This window comes from Carassius gibelio, chromosome A13 (assembly GCF_023724105.1).
Source record: "Carassius gibelio isolate Cgi1373 ecotype wild population from Czech Republic chromosome A13, carGib1.2-hapl.c, whole genome shotgun sequence".
Classification (NCBI taxonomy): Eukaryota; Metazoa; Chordata; class Actinopteri; order Cypriniformes; family Cyprinidae; genus Carassius; species Carassius gibelio.
Window position 1 is genome coordinate 19,765,360 of NC_068383.1, and position 20,859 is coordinate 19,786,218.

Genomic DNA, 20,859 nt, shown 5'->3' on the forward strand with positions numbered 1-20,859 from the left:
CGATCTCAGGACACAAAAAGCCACAACCCAAAAGTCAATCTGAACAAAACAAGCAAACCTAGCGAACAATACAGTAAATTACCATATTACACTGAACTAAATTATAAGTGCAACACTTTTGTTTTTGCCCCCATTTTTCATGAGCTGAACTCAAAGATCGAAAACTTGACTTTTACTATGTCCACAAAAGGCCTATTTCTCTTAAAGAAATCTGCCACACCTGTGAGGTGCATGAATTATCTCAGTAAAGGAGAATTGCTCACTAACACAGGTTTAGACAGATTTGTGAACAGTATTTGTGTACATAGAAAAAGTCAAGTTTTCGATCTTTGATTTCAGCTCATGAAAAATGGGGGCAAAAACAAAAGTGCTGGGTTAATGATTTTGTTCAGTGTAATATCAAAGAATAGATTCCTCGTAGAATCAGAATTGGCTTTCAATGCCAAGAGTGCTCACACACACAATGGATTTGTAAAAAATAAAATATGTATAATATCAAGTAAATAGATATAAATGCCTAAAACACAGATAAAAATGTTTATACAGATTTTATCTACAGATATGTGCATGGTGAAATGCAGTGTTCAGATATTTCAAATTTAAATTTTGCACATGAAATATTGAGTAGTACTACTATTGCACATAATATCATGCATATTGGTAAAATAATATTAAAATACTCAAACTTAATAACGCTGAAAAAAGTTATGCAAAATTAAATTGCCATCATATTTCTTTTATTCTGGGTAATGGTCCACTTGCTTGTCTCTTTGACAAATATATATTTATGTTTTTCACTGCAGCACAAGTCTTTGCCGACTGATGCTTAGCCTGTTCTTTCTTATTTTAGGTCCCATTACTGGAATACCACATTTAATTATCCCCCATTCCTTTCCTATGTAATACCAAAAGTCTATAGTCATCCTTTAGTGTAATGTTCACTGTTTAAAAATGTATTCCCTGGGTCCATTTGACATTATATTTAAATGGAAAATGTCATGATCATCAAAGATAGAGGGTCTCATACAATGGTAGGTTAGTAAAATATAGCCATATGCCAGTTGAATCATCAGTTAGATGTACTTGTGTATATGTGCCATCTAGAGGCCATTTTAGGCTTGATGTTCAAACAAAAGTATTTTTCACAATTGTACTACTACAAGACATAAATGAAAAATCTCTAACAAAAATCCACCTAGACAACTCTAGCCAGTGTGACTGGGGAGCAGCTTGTGTTTTAAGCCAACCAGAAATGCTCTTTGCACATTTGGGGAATGCATATTGATTTGAAAGCAGGGTTTTGGCGAGAAGGCACGTCATTGAAGCAACACAGGTCTTCTATATTAGCTGCCAACCCCTGAAGTAAAGAGAGTGGTGAAATCAAAAGAAGCCAAAATGGACAGATCTGTATTGTAGTTAACTGTTATTCCTGTTTATTTAATGTATTCCATTGTACAGACTCAAGTTACAACCTTAGTAAGTTAAGAAAACAAAATCATCCATATAATGTACAGCAAAAACTTTTTTTTATGATTTCAAAAAAAAAGAAAAGAAAAAAAGAATCAGATATGCAGCATAAACAACCCCATGAATCAAAGTCAAGCTCACAATACAACAACATTGCTCAATAAAGACAATAAAGCTCAAAAGTTCTTATTACCTCAGCACAAGCCAATGAAAGAGCTATATTAAAACCATTCTCGTAAATCAGATATAAAGAGAAAGTGGGACAAAACAAGACCGGGGCTAAACAGGAGGCCACTGTGATCCACTTCATCAAGAGGAACAGGAAGTAGCCCGGTTCCAAGATGGCAGCTGCTGTTTCACTAGTCATTTCTTTAAATGGCATCTATATCAAGGTCGTCATCCTCTTCTGCTTTCTCAGGCTTAACGGTCTCCACCTTCAGCTCTCGGGCAGAGGAAGAGTACACAACCTTAAGACCAAAAACAGTTCAAATGAGAAAGATGGAGAATCTGAATATCACACAAGCCAGCACAACACTCTCTCTAAAACAAACTTTAATTCTTGCCCAAAGAAGACAAATGGAATAACTCTAATTACTCTCCCATGACTCCTAAAGCGGTTTCTCTTAATAACGACTACATAACCCTGTGTTTGGCATGTGTAAGATCTATAGTTTGTCAATTTAAAAAGGGGGGTAATTATACCACCCTAGGTTCAATTGTTGATACAACAGTCCTTCCTGAGATAAATCATGCAGCTATAGCTGGATAAAGGGACGTATGAATGAATTGAGCTAATCCAAAAGTTTCCAACTGTAAAACGTCTAAGAAATTACCTCAACGTTTTCATCATCTTCCTCCTCCTCCTCTGCCTCACTCCCCTCACTCTCCTCCTCTGCCTCCTTCAGCCATTTGACAAAGGGAGCTGCCTTGGCATGGATCTCCTTGGCCAGCTCCTTGGAAACATACTTCTTGGAAACCTTAGAACAAAAATTCAAGATGAACAGTTCATGACCCTGATGTTATAAGATGCTCTTAATCCAAATGAAGAGTAGGTTGCACCTTCTCTGCCCATGTGAGGATGACATCCTCCTCCAGCAGGTCGGCATCATAGAGGTCCTTGAGAATGACGGGCACTCGTGGCAGCAGCTGACTTTGATAGAGCTTCACCAGACACTCGAAGCCTCCCAGAAGATACTTCTGAGCTTTCTTATCATTGTGGCAGAACTACAGGAAAAGGAGGATTTTGCACTTTCAGTAGTGATCATGTGGTAAAACTATGTACATTTATGATTCACTTTATTTGTTATCTTTTCACAGAACTAGCAGATCATTTAAATGGCTTCATTTATCCAAGCAGTGGGGGGAAAAGTGGTAGATATCAAATCTGCTTGTTTACAGTCTAGACTATATTAAGCATGGCCTAACACTAGAATCACAGCATGTCAGCAGGTCTCGGTGTCCTGCTATAAATACTCGTCTATCACTAGGCTCAGATGGAAACTTTTATTTGTATTCTCAATACTGATTTGGGGGGAGGGGGGGGAGGTGCGGGGAATCAACCAAATTCTGTGTGTAAAACATTAAATTGCGCTTGAATTTACTAAACTTGGCTCAAGGCACATTTAAATTAGCAAAAAAAAATAAATAAATAAAAGTGACAGGGCTGTTCCAATTCTGTGGAAATCAGCAGAGAAGAGAGACAAGAGAAGAGGTCTGTACATGCAAATCCTGTGTGGCCCAGTCTATTACATTTAAAATTAAAACTGGTGATTTTTTCCTTTTTTTTTTTAAAGACCCATACCCGCAGGAAGTGACGTTTGTATTTCTTGATCTGGTCTCTGATGTTCTCGTTAAAAAGCAGTTCGCTCAAGATAAGTGGCCCCATGGCTCTCACATCCAGCCTTTCTGCTTCAGCCAGAATCTCCTTATCAGCAGAGACTATTGCTCCACTCTCTTTCTTTTGCTGAGCAGAAAAGAGAGAGAGATGCTTGTCAGTAGTTATTTAACACTATATGTTAATTTAAATCTAATACACTGTTACAAAGGTAAACTACCATAGAATTTGGGGGTCAGCCATTGTTTTAAGACTAAAACTGACCAAAGGACACAGTACAGGCACAATTTAAAAAAAAGTTGTAAGTCAAATAAATGCTGTCCTTTTGAAACTTCCTATTGATCAAAAATTTGAGGGGAAAAGTAACAGTTTCATCAGTTTTCACCATTGATCTATATTTCTTAGGCAGCAAATCATCATATTAGAATGATCATGTGATTAACGACTGCTGAAAATTCAACTTGCATCACAAGAATAAATTACATGTTAAGAGTGATTTAAAATTGGAATAATATTTCACATCGCTACTGGTTTCACTGTATTTTTGACCAAATAAATGCAGCCTTGGGAAGCATAGACCATTCTCTGGCAACCCCAAACTTGTGTAGCTTAACCAGATGTGTCATTAGAAAATGTTTTTACATAAGAAACAGACAGTGTTGCGATTTACTTTCACAAAGTTGTAGAAGATGTTGACCCTCTCCTCCAGGGTTTTCTCCAGGTCCTCACTGAGGGTCAGGTTCTTCGCATGGTCACTGATCTCCTCCATACGCCGACGCTGGGCCTCTTCTGTGGTTTCCTCTGCCCAGTCATCATCATCTTCCTCACCATCCTACACATCAGCGTACACTTTAATGTACTGATTACAAACAACAAGATATATGTCTAGCTTATTCACAGGTATCTCTTACAACAGCATCTGGTGCATCGATGTCATTATGGTTCCCAGCATCACCACTTCCAGAGCCATTCTCCTTATCCTTCTTTTTGTTTTTCTTCTCCTTCTCTTTCTTCTCTCTAACACAACTGCTATCACTCTCTGCATTTCAAATCAGTTTACAATTAATGGGGTTTCTAAAGCTTATATGCACTACTAACATCAGAAATGTAAAAAGCAAGCTGTACTAAACACATTTCCAACAAACAAGAGGCATAAATCTGATGCTAAATGTCATGAATAAAATTAGTAGATGCATTTGAACAACACACAGCGTACAACTCACCAGGTGGGTTTTTGAGGATGAATGTGCAGAGTTTGTGCCGAGTGTCCAGCATTCCTCGATTACCACAAGCCTTGCAAGAGCTTCCGATGGTCTGCTTCTTTGGGTTAACATGCTGAGACCAAAAAAGAAAAAACTGAATTACACAATAGATACTATGAGGAACATTTCTGTAAAAATTGCTGTGCAAACAAATGTTTTAACTTCCACTTAAAAAAAAAAACATTGAGGATTAATTTGCACTGTAAATATCAGCTAAAACGTGGAACTATGACAAGCTTGCTATTACAAGAAATTGCAATGATTTATTCAAAATGGAAAAGTGTTCACTTTTGTAAATCACAAGTATTTTTTTCCTTCAAAGTTTCCTCACAAAAATACATAAACATAGCTTTAACGCACATAAATGTAAATTAATCTACAATGAGTGCTAACTAAGCTAAATGCACCAGGATCAATAAAAAAAAAACTCCTATATACAGCAAACATTTACAGACTCTAGAACCAGTGTAAGTATTTTTATAATACAATGAATAAAGAATATTCTTTGTGAAATTAGAACAAATAAATAAAATACTAGTTTTAGTACTTTGGCACTGAATGACAAAATATGTTTAAGTACTAACATAACTTTTAAAATCAAAACTGAAAATATAAAAATGAAAGCTAATAAATACTATAATAATAATAATAATAATAATACAAATATTAAAATAAAATTCTTTCATAACAGGAATATGTTGTTATCACTTTTGTAGTAAACAAAAGGACAAAAAAATCAGCTGTACTAAACATCACATGCCAGCTGGCCTTCTACTTGCACCAAAAAAATAAAATAATTCTAAATGATTTAAACATTACCTGACTGACAGCAAAAAGTTAAACGGAAACATACATTTGTAACTGCAAGTTTATTCAGTAAGCAACCCTGATTGTCTACTTACCAGGTCAGTTTCAGGGTTGTCACACTCGGAGCACAGCACAAACTTGCGGATGAATCCGTCCAGCATGTCCTGCAGTTTGTTGGCTTCATGGGATCCGTTTACGATGTAGCGGTCATTCTTAGCATCAAACTGAGTCTGTGCCCCCAACTCACAGCCAAAAAACTTAGTTGGATCTGAGGAAGCAGAAAAGAGTGGAATATATACATCATTGTCCTTTGATAAAACACTTCTGAAAAAATAATGGCTATAATAACTAATTTGAAACACAAACTTACAGGTCGGAGGCCTATTCAGTGCCTTTGCAACATCAACCATGTTGACAATGACCGTCTTGATTCCATTACCTTTGCCTTCCACCTGTAATTGCCAGTGCAATTTTTTTATCTTCTCTAGCATCATATTGTTACTACACACAACATTAAGGGAATATTTCCACTGTGTATTTTATATTACAATAATAATTTATATATTTTTTCTTATTTAGGGGTACCTTGGCAATCAAGCGGGGCATCTTGTAGCGGTAGAACTGGTCTGACACATTGCGGTTGACGTTGACAGACATTTTGAGTGATCTGAGGCACTATCAGCAAGATAAAAAGATCCTGAATGGGATTTTTTGGGTATCTTCTGTCTGGAGAAGAGGGGATGACATAAACAACTGCAAGTGTGCTCGGTCTCTGACATGAAAAAGATCTTGCCACAGTGGCTGCAAACTCCTCGCTCGTGGACTAGGTTTCCCCCGCTCGCGTTCCAACAGCTGCGCAACAGCTCTAAAAAGCAAAATTAAATACAATGTATTAAACAACAGTTTCTTACAGTCCTTTTAATTTGATACTTTTTTTTGGTTTTATACTTGGTGACATGCATGGATTCTTTCTGAACTATTTTTGCTGGCAGAGAACTAACTGGTACATTTATTTCTAAGGCCAAATCACAGCGGGTCTGTGGAATTCTTAATTCTGATTGGTCAGTGGCGACATTCCGAGGTATGTTATCCCTAGTTATTACACGGCTCTGTGGAATACTTGATTCTGATTGGTCAGTGGCAACATTCCGATGTATGTTATTCCTAGTTATAACACGGCTCTGTGGAATACTTGATTCTAATTGGTCAGTCGCGACATTCCGAGGTATGTCATCCCTGGATAACAACCGGGGAAAGCCGATAACACAGGCTCATCCGGGTAACTCAAGTCGGCGCTGTACTCTTTCTTGAACTATTTTTTCTTGGTGAAAGCTTTGCGTTTATTTAGCTTATAAAATATTAAAACATTATTCAAAATGGTGTACAAATATTTAATTATTTCATCCCGGTATAGAGGACTCGCTCTCGTTTCATTCAAATATAGCTGCTGCCATTTTGCTACTATTGTTTTGTACACTTTAATGGATTATAAGAGAGATAAACTGGTAAGGTTTTGATTCGATTTGATTCCCAGGGAACACGCATACCGGTAAAAAAAAAAAAGCCGGAATGCACTGTAAGTCGCTTTGGATAAAAGCTTCTGCTAAATGCATAAATCTAAATGTAATTATTTACTTATGTGGCAAGTAGCCGTGTAATAACTAGGAAAATGTACATCCAGATGGTTGTCAAACTGGCATAATTAATATATTTTTATCTTATCACATTGAATAATTATTTACATGAAACACACAAATGATAGCTTATACTATTGATATAAAGTTTTTGTGTTTATATTAAATGTTTCTTTAATCATGTCTTTGATTTGAATGTCCATTTTAATCATTTTGAAATTGAAGAGCACTTATTTATGTTACTGAGGCAGACCAGCCAAAACGTTTAAGTTTGTCATTCTATCAACAAACAAGGCAGCTCATAATGGAGTGCAGCATCAAGAATATTACATTTAGGGGTCAATTTAACCATATCTGATTGCTGGGGAATAGTTCCTCTCAATATCTATGACAGGGAACTAGCTCCTATAACTTACTTAAAGGGATAATTCACCTTCAGTTGCTGGTTCCAACTGACTTGCATGCTGTTGTTTTCCACGCTATGGATCTGTGAGTTACGTGACAGAGCAAGCTTTCAGAAATCAATCATGTAGGATTACGATCACGCGCGTGTCCAACGTTTGGTCGAACTGACAGTAAACCAATCGAGATTTTAACAGAAACCGTTAAGAGAACTTAAAATGTCCAGAAAACACGTAAGCGTATTTTAAACGTGTTTCATTATATAAGTATATTTGTTTTAACAGACCTCAGTCTCGTAAAGTTGTTTGATCGTCGCGGTGCTGCAGAGTGCGTCACGGTTAGCGCGCGCGCCATTTTGTTCCCCTCCGTCAAGCTAGTTCACACCCATTAGCTAGTTATAAAAGGCTCCCGAACACTCATTTCCAAGACTCAGGTATCCAAAACACATTCACAGGTGTCTAATAGATATTGACAAATCGGTTTATACAAATGACCGTTCAGATACTCACCGTTTTCGTAAAATAAAGACATAAACACAACGCTAGTCGTCCACCGACGCAGTGAAGGATTGACAGCGAAGAGCCTGGAGCTGTTGATGATCCAAAGATTGTAAAAACAGATTAGACCTGGGAACTGATGAGCGATCAGTCGAGGGTTGTCAGATCTCCGCGGAGAAGCTGGGATAGAAAAACAGGGTTAGATTCGGCAACACTCTTGCTGTGGCACGTAACATATCAAGCTAAGCAGCTCTCCGATTCGCTATGAAAAGAAAAAAAAATGTTTTTCAAACGACTGCTTTACCATTTGGTAAACTCAAATACTACAGATGTGTCTGAAACGTGTTAATTGATCAGCATGTAGTGTTGTAATATTGGTTTAGGTCACGTCTTACCTTCCCAGAACCGTCGGTGTTCCACGCGATGGCAGAATGAGCTGATGATGATGGGCGTGGACTTGGCGTGGAATCCGCATAGCCCCGCCCACCGCTGTTATTCATTGGCTACAATTACGTCCTGTTTTCAATTTCATAACGCTGAGTGGCTCCTTTTAACGTCAATCATAACTTTACCACATAATCACTATTTCGGTTTACGTTCTTCTGATGCAACTCATACTGCGCAATGGAGAGCTATAGGTTATGAAAATTAGCCTAGTTTAGGCTTTTTGCATTAAAGAAAATCCAATATCCTTTTAAAGAGAATTTTGAATAAAGGTAGTACAGTGGGTTAAGTCAAGTCTGCTTTGTTGTCAATTCTTCCACATGTACAGTACATACATGCAGAGAATCGAAACTGCGTTACTCTCAGCCTCAGACCCTCGGTGCATACAGATAGCAATAACAGTAGAGTTTAAAAAAAGCTCATAACATGTAGTCTATTGTGACCCAAATAGTAATTAAAATAAACATTTTTAATTTCTATTTAGACGTAGAATTAGAATTAATGTTGTCTGAAGATAATGCCACCAGCACACCAGCCATATAAATATATATATATATATATATATATATATATATATATATATATATATATATATATATATATATATATATATATATATATATATATATATATGGCTGGTGTGCTTTAGACATATTTTTCATTGTTAGTTCATGTTATATAATGTATTTAACTAATGTTAACAAATGAAACCTAATTTTAAAGTGTTACCAATATGTCTTTTGAACACTTATCAACTTTTTTGAATCCACCACAGCCCCCAAACCAATTCCCTTCATCCTTATATACAAGAAGACAATCCAGTCATATAAGGCCATGCTAATTTTTAGCATTTTAATTAAGATTTTATTTACATAACAAAAAAATAATAATTTTAAGACCTATTGGACCCACCCTGGAAGTTTGCTGAGACCCCCAGCACCCTGATTGAAAGGGTTTGTAATAATATGTGTGTTTGTATGTATATATAGCCTATATTTATATATATATATATCCAAATCCCTCTCTTGCTTTTGTATAAGTTTTAGTTCAGGCTCTGCTATTTGTATTATATGTTTTGCAATTTTTTTTAATTTATTTTTTAATAATTATTAAGCATTTATGTGCTCACATTAATTGAGACTACAGTTAACTAGAGACTACAGTGAACACTTGGATTATTATAAAAAACACACAAACTTGTAAATCAAAACTTGGTAATGTAATATTAAAAGAAAATGATGATGATAAAAGCTCTGCATGTGTCCCTTATTTAACACACCTGATCATCGGCTCATTAGGAGAGAGCTCACTGAACTGAACAGAGTGTGTCAGATAAGATCCATCTATCGTATCTCTGTTATATATTACCTCTCCTGCAATTATAAGCCTTTTATTATTAACTAGGGATTGTCTGTCATGTTTATCTTTAACATTTTTGTAATACCTGTATTGGATATGGTATTTTGTAACTGATTCTATTATATTCTTCACAGATTACATTTTCATGTTAACTTTTTTTTTTGATTGTTTCTTAGCAAATCAAGCTATAGTAGTGCTAAAAAATAATAACAATAATAATTTGCTCCCATCCTCCCGCAGCCTTACAGTGGATAAGCAGAGGATAAGTTATAGAGAATGGATGCTAAATAATAATAGTGATTGGTCAAAATAGAGAATAATTTCTGATTTACTGTACATGTTGTATTTATCATTTAATATAGAACAGTTCTTTACCTTTCTTCTCAAACTTTCTGCAACTATTTTCGATACTTCAAATTGACCACAATCATATCCTGTGCGTAAGAGAAGAACAAAAACATCATGGTTTTTCCATTTATTGCACCTTTACAACCTCACATTTACATAGATCTAAATCAAACAGACTTCAGACTCTAAAAGCCCTTATTATAAATTGATATTACTCTTGCAAAAATGCCAAAGTTTTGGAGGAAAATAAAAACAGCCAGGAATAAAGATGAGTGGTATCATAGTGAAAGACATGCAAACACAGAGACCACCAATAAGACAGTATTTTATTTTAAGAAAGTTATTTTAGTAACACTCTAGAAATATTTGTTTATGTTAATGCATTAACTACCAATGAGCAATACATTTTCAAAGTGTTTATAATCTTTGTTAGTAAGTTAATAACAATACAACTGTTTTTTTGTTAGTTACTGTTAGCTCTGTTCCAAGAAAAAAAAAAGTCATTGTTCATGATAACTAATGCAGATAACATATTAACACAGATAACCTTACTGGAAAGTGGTACCATTATGTAAATTGAGTAACTGAGTTAAAAGGGTAATTTTGAGTTTAACATTTCAAATGAATCCATGCACAGAAATGCATTCAGCAGGAGAACAGGAAAGCACAGTCGACTCTTCGATGTCATCTGGTTCATGTGTTGAACTGAGTGGCGAAACAGGGCTTAATATTCTCAGAACAATTCTGAGTAAACAATCAAACCTGGAGGACGCAGACACTGCAGCTGCAATGCCGAAAATCAGCTTCTCTCAAGAACTGCACCAAAAGTACTTTCAAGAAATAGATCAGTTTGTGGAGAGCCACTTTCCCACGCTGCCAGCACAGGTATCTCAAGTAAAGCAGATGCAGGCCTTTCTAAAGAGCGCACAGAGTAATATATGCAATGAGGTTAGTAGATTAACTTTACTGAAAGATGCTGGACTGCTAGTTCATCTGATGGACGGTTCCAGCCGTCACCTCTTTACCAACCTGGACCTGCTCCTAAACAGAGATCTGTCTGGGAAAGAGATCTTCTGCCTTATTATGTGGGAAAAAGATGTTTTCTTCAGGTATGTACTCCAAATTTGTTGTAAATGTAATAAACACATATAGCAATCAAGTTAATTTTAAAGTGTTGAAATGAACACAGCTTATTAAAATTATAAGTCCTGAAGATTCAGCTAAATAAAATAAATGCATTTTTTATGAGCATAAGAGACTCCCTTCAAAAAGGACTTTATGGTATACACCTTATTTTTAACAGCATGGCCATTTGTAACTTAAATGTGCGAGACTTCCGGTGTCATCCACGTCTGGTTATTCTAGCTGTACAAAATCAGTCTGTTCTGCTGCTTGATATTGCCAACTGCTATTCCTTATAGTGTTATTTTAATGTATTATTGTAGTAATAAATAATGGGTTGTAGTGCAAATAGTTTTATAATTACTTTATTATAATTACAGTTTTATATACAATAGCGATTGAATACAATAGGGTATGAATTTCAGTTATTTGAATTCTTTGACTCTCATTAATGACTCATGTAGCAGTATTGCATGAAAGGACCCAAAACATGAAGTAAAACACATTTGTTTCTCTGTCCCACTTTAACTGCCACAGAATGACATCTCCACGACTCTACAGAACATCCTGCACTATGATGAGAAACATGGACATGGAGAGAGAGAGTGAAGCAAGACTTCAAGGTGTTATTTTTAATGGTTACTTATTTCATGTTTTTGCCTTCACAGTGCCTGAATTATGCTATTTTTGATGGTCTGACTTTGATTCACGCTATACAGATACTCTGTAGTGGAGAGCTGCATGGATATAGTGACTAATATTTGGCTGTCATATTTGACTGTTTCAGTGGTTCCCAGACCTTTTTTTCTGGGAAGGAAACAGGAGAGTACAGAAGTGAGATATTTTAATTAAACGTACACAGAGGTAAACACAGCTAAATGACATTTGACAAATGAACGGACATACAACAGTGTACGGAGAACTGGGAACAGAGGACACTATTTAAAGAAAAACACAGATGGGTCCCAATTGGAATCAAATAGAAACTAATAGAAATGAAGACAGGAACATGACCAAATAAGGAATAACAGGAAGGGGTAAAACAAGGAAAATCAAGTTCACAACACTGACACCTATTTTAACACTCAACATTTTTAAGGACCCCATAAGAAAAAAAAGTAATCTTATTTTTTTTTTTTTTTACATTTTCAATAAATGCATCAGGAGCAGAAACATTGAATCAAGGACATTAACAATGATAGCAGATGTTTAAGTGAAAAAAAAAAGGTTGATTTATATACCTAAATGTACTTTTTTTCTGCTTTTTTAAAACATAAACTCAGTGTTAATAATTTGCCTATCGATTAGTGCGACACAAATCATTCCAAATACAAACAATGTTAGTGATGATGACTCAAGCACTATAGGCATGCTAACTGGAAGACAATGCTTCATCCATTGTATGAAAGCTCATGACATGCTTAGCACAGGTAGGCTATGTTTTGATTTCTTCAGCATCTATGTTTATGATAATGTGTTTAGAGGACAAGACCACAGCTGTGCAAGTGAAATTAAGTATTCAAGTCCACAGAATTGTGAAATCCATAAAATCTTATTAGGATTATTTTGGCTGCATCCATTCAGACTATCTCTCTGGGCTACTGATCTAAACAACAAGGATCCTGAAACCTTTCCACACACATTTAATATTTAATATAACAAACTTACACTCCTTTTTCTCTTTAAATGTTCATTTGTAGGCCAATTTAGAAGGTTATTTTGAGAAAAGAGATGGGCATATTGATATCCAGATGGAGGCAATCCAAGTACTGTGCATCTTTGCCTGAGATTGCTTCAGTAATCAAAACGGTTTGCTCAGTATGACCTAAAAAAAAAAAAAAAAAAAAAAAAAAGATTCTGATTCTCAGCGTAATTGTTCCACATACAGTACAGAACGGATTGGGTGGTAATATTAGTCTACAGCTATACTCTTAAATCTTTTGTCCCTCTTAATATCTGGTGGTGGTTATGACGAGTTTTAATCCTTGACATTTGACATAAGAGAACAGTATGTTCTTTCATTCATTACACAAATGAAAAGCTAATGGTTTGAGTAAAGTGATTTTTACCTGCAGGATGGCATTGCTGCCCCGGAGAACCAGCTCCTTCAGAAATGAGTGTTTTGCTTTACAGTGATGTAAACACAAAGGAAATTACCAATGCTTTGTTCAAAAGATTTCCCTCGGGAGAGGTAAACCCAGATCAACAATTAACACTTCACTACAAATGCAGACATGTATGTGATTAAATGTAGCTGCTTTCATTGTGTGAGTATTCAAACAGAGAATGAGGGATTTTGTTTTCATCAGATGAAAGTTTGGTCTTCTTCTGATTGTTTTACAGTGAGCAGTATGTACCTGGTCTGCTGTGCTGGAAGGGTGTGTTATCAGAGCGAAAGGTGAGGGAATGGCTGGATGAGATCCGGGAACCCTGCCAAAATCCAGATCCACACGTCACCGGTTTTCCTCTGAAGGGGACTTTTTAGTTGTCAATAGCTTGAGGTCAGAGGTCAGTAAAAGTAAGCTATGGAGAATGTTCTCTGAACATTGTGCTATTTATATCTTCAAGCATTCAAATCTGATTTTTCAAATATGTTTTTGTTTGTTTTTTTCACACCTGTCTACAACAAACTGTTGGTGATCCGATCAAAGTGAAAATGCAGTTGAATTGGAAACAATTACCCATGTAAAGACATGTCAGAATGTTTTTTATTTTTTTATTAAATGGAACAATTTATTAAAAATGTACTAAAATAAAACATTTAAATATTAGTAGCCACTCTCTGTATCTTCTAATAGTATGTTTAAGTAAAATTATATTTAAATGCTTAGTTTTTTTATCAAAGCTCTGTAGTTTTATTTTTGGGGCAAAACATATAATGCAATGCAATGCAATAGAATAATTATTGAGAAATTAACTAATAAATATTTATCAAAAGACTTATGTGTAATATTTGATATGCATTTTAACTTTTTCAAAAAACAAAACAAAACAAAAAACTCAAAATATAAGTGCACCATGACCTGAAGGTGGTAGCTTTTATGATTATACTAAAAGGCCTGTAAAGTATCAATCAGATGATAGAAGGCATGTAATAGATTGTGTACAACCGGTTTTTAAGCAAGGTTTTGTTTAAGTTCATTTGAAATTTGTGTATCAATTATGATACAGTATGCTTTAGGGTTTAAGCTGCATTAATGCACTGAAATTAAATCAGAGTTGTCAGCATGCCAGTAATAGGGAATAGATGGGTTCTGTCTTTACCACATTACTGCTACATGATCTTTAATGTTTGTGTGATGGTTCAATATAAGCACAGGGCTCTGCCCTGGCACTTCAAGGGGGCTGTTTTTCAGTTTCATTTTCCCTTTCCCTGTTATAAGATGTAACTTCTTGTCAGTATACTTGGTCGTATGTATGATATGATGATACTAGTTTGTAACACACTGTAGTGAATATTTGTATGGCACACCCAAGGTCTAGGTTTCACTTTTGTTTTCACTTACACAAAGTCACATGTCATAGCCTTCAAATAGCCTTTGTGATCCAAGACCATGGATTCAGTGAGGTATGAGGAAAGTACCACGCAACCTAAGCTGCATCCTCATTGGCTGGGATGTTCATTTATGAGGGAAACTCCCATGGATGTACCTGCTTTGAGCACTGCAATCTCACCATTCACTCTGATGTATTCTGCGACACAAGCAAGCTTTTTTGAGTCAGGCGAGTGTGACGTTCAAACAAACAAAAATGTTAAACGTGTTGAGGAGGAAAAAAAAGAGTGGGAATGAAGAGACCCCTTTAATGAAGAACATAGAGCAGACAGATGGTAAGACGCTCTCTTGTTATTGATCTATAATAGGCATTGATCTCACACATTTATGAAGCCAACATCTTTCCATCTGTATAAAATGCAAGCATATTGTTTTAAAGTTTGTGTAAGGCCATGGTTTGATTTGGTTTTAGTGGTTAAACTTTCAAATCATGTTATACTTTTTTTTGTCCATTTATTTATTGAAGAATGCATTAAAATTCAGTTTTCACATACAATGTCCTGAATACACATGTTATATATACATGTTATTTTCAGTTATATTATCAGAGAATTTCACTTTTTATGAGAAAAATTGGTTTGATTTGTAAAGATTTCCCAAAACATGATATTTCTGAATGAATAATTAATGTTTTTTAAAATATGTTCAAGATGTGTGCATTAAAATGTAAGGAAGATGCTACTTTTTATTTGATGGTTTCACCGCATGACATTGAATTTACACTTCACTTGAAACTTTGAACTTTCAAGTTGAAAGTGTTTTCAAAACATGTAACTAAAATAAATTACATTTAAATTAACATAGCATTAAATTTTCTATTCCTTTTAAAAAGGGGAACAGACATCTGAATACAGTTCACAGCAACCTGGAGTTCCTGATCTCATTGCTCTAGATGTTGAAGCGAGTAACAAGAGAGTGCTTAATACTCTCCGAATGATTCTGAGTGACCAGTCAGCCCCTGAGGACTTTGACACTGCAGCTGAGGTGTTGAAAACATGGAGCAAACTGAACAACAGCTACTCTCAAGACTGGCTTTCTGAGTACCTTCAAGAAATAGATCAGTTTGTGGAGAACCACTTTCCCACGCTGCCAGCAGAGGGACCACAAGGATCTCCGTTAGAGCAGATGCAAGATTTTCTAAAGAGTGCACAGAGTACTATAAATGATGAGGTTTGCCGATTAACACCTTTACTGACAGATGCTGGACTGCTAGTTCATCTGAAGGACGGTTACAGCCGTCACCTCTTTACCAACCTGGACCTGCTCCTAAACAGAGATCTTTCAGCCAATGAAATCTTCTGCCTTATTATGTGGGGAAAAAAGGTTTTCTTCAGGTATGACGCTGATTGTTGTTTACTTTTCTTCATTTAATGTACAGACCAAAAGTTTGGACGCACCTTCTCATTCAAAGAGTTTTCTTTATTTTCATGACTATGAAACTTGTAGATACACACTGAAGGCATCAAAACTATGAATTAACACATGTGGAATTATATACATAACAAAAAAGTGTGAAACAACTGAAAATATGTCATATTCTAGGTTCTTCAAAGTAGCCACCTTTTGCTTTGATTACTGCTTTGCACACTCTTGGCTTTCTCTTGATGAGCTTCAAGAGGTAGTCACCTGAAATGGTCTTCCAACAGTCTTGAAGGAGTTCCCCGAGAGATGCTTAGCACTTGTTGAACCTTTTGCCTTCTGTCTGTGGTCCAGCTCACCCCTAAACCATCTGGATTGGGTTCAGGTCTGGTGACTGTGGAGGCCAGGTCATCTGGAGCAGCACCCCATCACTCTATCACTCTCCTTCTTGGTCAAATAGCCCTTGATGCCTTCAGTGTGACTCTACAAGTTTCATAGTCATGAAAATAAAGAAAACTCTTTGAATGAGAAGATGTGTCCAAACTTTTGATCTGTACTGTATGTGTAATAAACAAATGAACCATGATCTGTTGACAAATATATATATATATGTTGCTAATCTGTTCCAGTCCAGGCTCACAGCATTTCTTCAGAGTGTATGACCCTCTGCTGGTGACAGGTTGGTTTGAGAGAGCAACGAGGAAGCTGCTGCCAAAACTGCAGGTCTTGCTATACTCCATCTTTGTTATAAATGTTAGCAGTGTAATAGGCTAAAAAGGAGATGTAAGATCTAAAACGTGACTCTGTCCCACTTTAACTGCCACAGAATGACATCTCCACGACCCTACAGAACATCCTACATTATGATAAGAAACACGGACATCATGAGGACTCAATGGATGAAGAAACCTTCATCAGAGTTCACTTAGATGTCACTCAGGTAAGCAAAACAGTGTGCAATGCTCTTTTTTCTTCTCAGTGAGATCTGTGTACTACAAAACCAGTCTTAAGTTTATTAAGGACATTATTTGGCAGAGACACAACTATTTGAAAATCTGGAATCTGAAGGTGCAAAAAAAATTAAATACTGAGAAAATCGGCTTTGAAGTTGTCCAAATGAATTCTTGGCAAAGCATATTACTAATCAAAAATTAGGTTTTGATACATTTATGGTAGGAAATTTTTATATAAAAAAAATATCTTCATGGAACATGATCTTTACTTAATTGATTTTTGGCATAAAATAAAAATATATAATTTTGACCCATGCAATGTTTTTTTTATTTTATTATTATTGCTGAAAATATACCCCAGTGACTTAAGACTGGTTTTGTACTCCAGGGTCACATACGGGGTTATTTTTTTTATGGTTTTTAAATATGATGTATTGCACACTTATTGTATGTTATTTCTTTACAGTGTCTGAATGCTGTTATTAACAATTCTAAAGAATTTAGTCACACCCTGATGTGTACAGTACAGGCGCTCTGCCTTAAAGAGCTTCATCATTTTGTTCAGGAGTAAGTGTCTAAATGTCTTCATATCATCAAACTATTTGTTGATATACATATATGTGTTTTATTTTATTTTAACATTAATTTGAAATGTAACTTCATTTCCCATGTGTTTTTCTAGGTATGTGCATGCAGAGAAAAAATGTCTGGGAAAACAGAAACCCCTGAACTCAAAATATGTGCATCTGTTTCGGCTCATCAGCACCAGTAGGCAACTCAGGTAACTGCCATTGTTTCATGGTTAATATATTTATACATTTATAATTGACTCAAAACCTCCCAGTGTATAATTAAATGGCATTTCCCTATGGATAATGTTCTGATTCATCCTGCTTCAGGTATATAGTTCTGCCATAAAAACGGTTTTATGCATATATTTATTTTGCTGTATAGATTTTTTGCTGATCGACTCAACAATCCGGATATAAACAACAGTAACGACATCTCAAACATCATTCACATGTTAGAGGAGCTGGAGGATCACGTTCTGTCAGTTGTACAGAAGATGATGAAACGCTTAGCAAAGGTAACATCATTACATCATCAACAGTGTATGTACAGAAGAAAAGTTAAGGGATTTCCCAAATTCCTAAAAAGGGAATGTCCCAGACATTAATACTTGTTGGTTTGCATACCTGTCAGGTTTTTATCAACAATGTGCCGTTTGTTTACTTAGTTAATGGATTAGGATTTATGAACTAACAATGAAAAATACTTTTGAAACCTAGAGTGTTCATTATGGATTTTTTTTTTTTTTTATTGTTCATGATAACTAAGCATAAACTAATAAGAGCCACTATGACATAATCAATAAAGACATGTTGTTTTTACTCACTCTAGAGGGCAGGATTTTTTAGTTGTGTTCTGTTTCCCAGTAGACTAGGAAAAACTTGAAATTAAATAGATCTTTGTAAACGCTCATTTCTAGGACTATTTAAGACATTATTTCAAAAAAGATGGTGAGCAAATTCAAATGCTGACAGAAGCGGTTCAGAAGCAGTGTGCATCGCTGCCTCAGACTGATGTGGGAAAAGAGATTCAGGAGGTTGGTTCTGTGCTCAAATTACCAGTCAAAATCAATTCTTCAAGAACAGAGTTATAACTTTACATGAGCTTTTACACTTATTTCTCTGCTCCTCTACACCACAGATCTTTGTGAATGTAGCCTATGACTGCATTTCACACGTATATCTGGATTGCCTGATGAAGAGCAAGTTCAGGCGGCTAGAGAGGAGATGGGGAAATGTTGGAGAGAGGATGAGAGAGGACGCTCTCAGTTTTCACAACACATTTACTGAACTGGTGAAAAATAACTCTATAATATTCAATTAAATTACACTCATAAACAAGTTGACGCCATAGAAGAAACATTTTTGGCTCCCCAAAGAACCTTTCAATGTGCAGTTGTAAAGAAATGTTTAATGATCTAAATAATATTTTTACACTTTAAAGAACCTCGAAAGGTTCCAAGGATGTTAAAGGTTTGTCATAGAATCATAAAAAAACTTTATAAAACTGTACTGAATTTTGGTCTCCTGTTTAAGTTAGAGAATAGTTTCTATTGATAACTGTTACATAGATGAAAAAAACATACCGTAGGTTGAGGGAACTGATTTCTGCTATTGCTTTTTAAAGCAAGTGATTCAATGCCAACTAAAATTTCCATGAAATGTTTTCAGATTTAATCGGTCAGTGTCAGTTTGTCAGTGACAATGAATACGAGTACTACTCATTTAACATTAGCCACAGCATCAGTGCAATGCAGTATTTTCATAAGCAATGAATCTGTTTTACAGAGCGGCAGTGATGACCACAGGAACCATCTCCTTCAGAGAATGAGTGAAGTTCTGCTCTGCAGTGATGTAGATGCACTGAAGATTACCTGTTGTGATTTATTCAGGGATTTCCCTCAGGACAGGTAAACTTAACCAGTAATATTTAACTTAGTAGATACTTATGATTACAGGTCTGGAAATATATGTTTTCTTGTTTTGTTTTCATCAGACTGCAGTGCAGTGAAGTCTTCTTCTGCTTGTTTTGCAGTGAGCAGTATGTACCTGGTCTGCTGCGCTGGAAGTGTGTGTTATCAGAGCGACAGGTGAAGGAAGTGCTGGATGTGAGCCGGGATCTGGGTTTAGATCTGAAGCCTATGAAGGGACTTTGCTGTTGTCTTTGATGTGAATAACTCCCTCAGCCAGATTTGTGAAACCTTTGTTTACAAGTTTAAATAGATGACTTTTGTGAACATTAGTGAACATTAGTTGTTTATACGGGTATATTTATATTTTAATCAGATAAAATATCTTTTGATTTTACTTGAAAATAGGATATAATTTTACTATTTGACCACATGGAAAAATGTTTTATGACCCTGTTTGGTATGTCTTTTCTATGATAGTGTAATATATTTTGACTGCTATAAAGTAAAATTTAATTATGGAATTAAGCGAAATCGACTTTACTAAGTTATGTCATTTCTTCTTAATTATTGCAAGTACTCAAGTACTTTCATTAAGTCGTAACTTTATTAAAACAATATAGCACTGAAAAAAAACTATGCTATTACGTATAGCATGTGGATACTAATATAGAATTTCCTTTTTTTTGTCTGATCCAAATTAATGTAGAAATTACATTTGTTTTTCCGTAGTATTTACTTGTCCACAAAATAATTTTCATCAGTGAGGATTGTAAAAACATGTCCAGTTATTTCTTAAATTGTTGTATTATTTAATATTTATATTGGTTGTGTTTTTGTTTTTTATTCTTATTTGAAAATAGGAGGAGTGTTTCTTTTATGTAAGATAATTTTATCATACAAGAGTCAGTGGTACTATATGAAGTAACTTTAAGTGTATGACAAGTGACTTTGGTACCTCAATAAAGACATAAATGAACTTTTTAACAAGATTCATGCTTGCTTCTCTCGATCTGCTGGAATGCATTGCATTTGAAATGCATATACATTGTGTGTCTGTATGGCTGATTGAGTTATTTTTCAAACATAGGAAGCAGGAGGTAAAATAATGTACTCTACCACTACATCCTGTGTTCCTGTAGAGGATGCAACTCGTTGGGAAATCTTAATTAACAGATTCTTTCAGGAACTACACATGCATTGTGACCACAGGTGTGTTTCCGAGCTGTAACTTCCAGCCTACTTGAGCCTATCACACCATATCCTGTTTGCAGACATCTGTTACAGGCCTTCCCTTCCCTCCAGTAATCACCACAAAATGCGGCAAAGAGTGTTAAG

The 20,859-nt window shown here is 35.5% G+C and overlaps 2 protein-coding genes across 3 annotated transcripts; one reads left to right on the forward strand and one right to left on the reverse strand.

Moving 5' to 3' along the window:
• Positions 1 to 1,408: 1,408 nt before the first annotated feature.
• Positions 1,409 to 8,383, reverse strand: LOC128026433 (eukaryotic translation initiation factor 5-like). Of its 2 annotated transcripts, none has more exons than XM_052613586.1 (12): positions 8,299 to 8,383; positions 7,916 to 8,083; positions 5,956 to 6,235; positions 5,741 to 5,822; positions 5,466 to 5,638; positions 4,525 to 4,636; positions 4,213 to 4,340; positions 3,972 to 4,133; positions 3,269 to 3,430; positions 2,527 to 2,691; positions 2,301 to 2,444; positions 1,409 to 1,934 (listed from the first exon to the last, which is right to left on the reverse strand). In XM_052613586.1, exons 3-12 carry the CDS (start codon positions 6,025 to 6,027, stop codon positions 1,839 to 1,841), a joined length of 1,296 nt encoding a protein of 431 aa, XP_052469546.1. In that variant the 5' UTR covers positions 6,028 to 6,235; positions 7,916 to 8,083; positions 8,299 to 8,383; the 3' UTR covers positions 1,409 to 1,838. The 2 variants fall into 2 exon arrangements, with proteins under 2 accessions (XP_052469546.1, XP_052469547.1); XM_052613587.1 differs by having other exon boundaries at positions 8,208 to 8,337.
• A 6,208-nt stretch (positions 8,384 to 14,591) lies between these two features.
• Positions 14,592 to 20,803, forward strand: LOC128026432 (uncharacterized). The gene is made up of 11 exons (XM_052613585.1): positions 14,592 to 15,005; positions 15,563 to 16,064; positions 16,719 to 16,812; positions 16,916 to 17,029; positions 17,509 to 17,609; positions 17,725 to 17,823; positions 17,997 to 18,129; positions 18,532 to 18,648; positions 18,753 to 18,905; positions 19,400 to 19,521; positions 19,647 to 20,803. Exons 1-11 carry the CDS (start codon positions 14,927 to 14,929, stop codon positions 19,777 to 19,779), a joined length of 1,647 nt encoding a protein of 548 aa, XP_052469545.1. The 5' UTR covers positions 14,592 to 14,926; the 3' UTR covers positions 19,780 to 20,803.
• Positions 20,804 to 20,859: the final 56 nt, after the last annotated feature.

Coding starts and splice junctions, on each gene's coding strand:
- LOC128026432 (XM_052613585.1), top strand. CDS start 14,927: ATGTTAAACGTGTTGAGGAGGAAAAAAAAGAGTGGGAATGAAGAGACC. Junction 15,006..15,562: donor GAACATAGAGCAGACAGATG/GTAAGACGCTCT, acceptor CCTTTTAAAAAG/GGGAACAGACATCTGAATAC. Junction 17,610..17,724: donor CTTCATCATTTTGTTCAGGA/GTAAGTGTCTAA, acceptor GTGTTTTTCTAG/GTATGTGCATGCAGAGAAAA.
- LOC128026433 (XM_052613586.1), bottom strand. CDS start 6,027: ATGTCTGTCAACGTCAACCGCAATGTGTCAGACCAGTTCTACCGCTAC. Junction 2,445..2,526: donor TCCTCACATGGGCAGAGAAG/GTGCAACCTACT, acceptor TTTTGTTCTAAG/GTTTCCAAGAAGTATGTTTC. Junction 1,935..2,300: donor AAGATGATGAAAACGTTGAG/GTAATTTCTTAG, acceptor TTTGGTCTTAAG/GTTGTGTACTCTTCCTCTGC.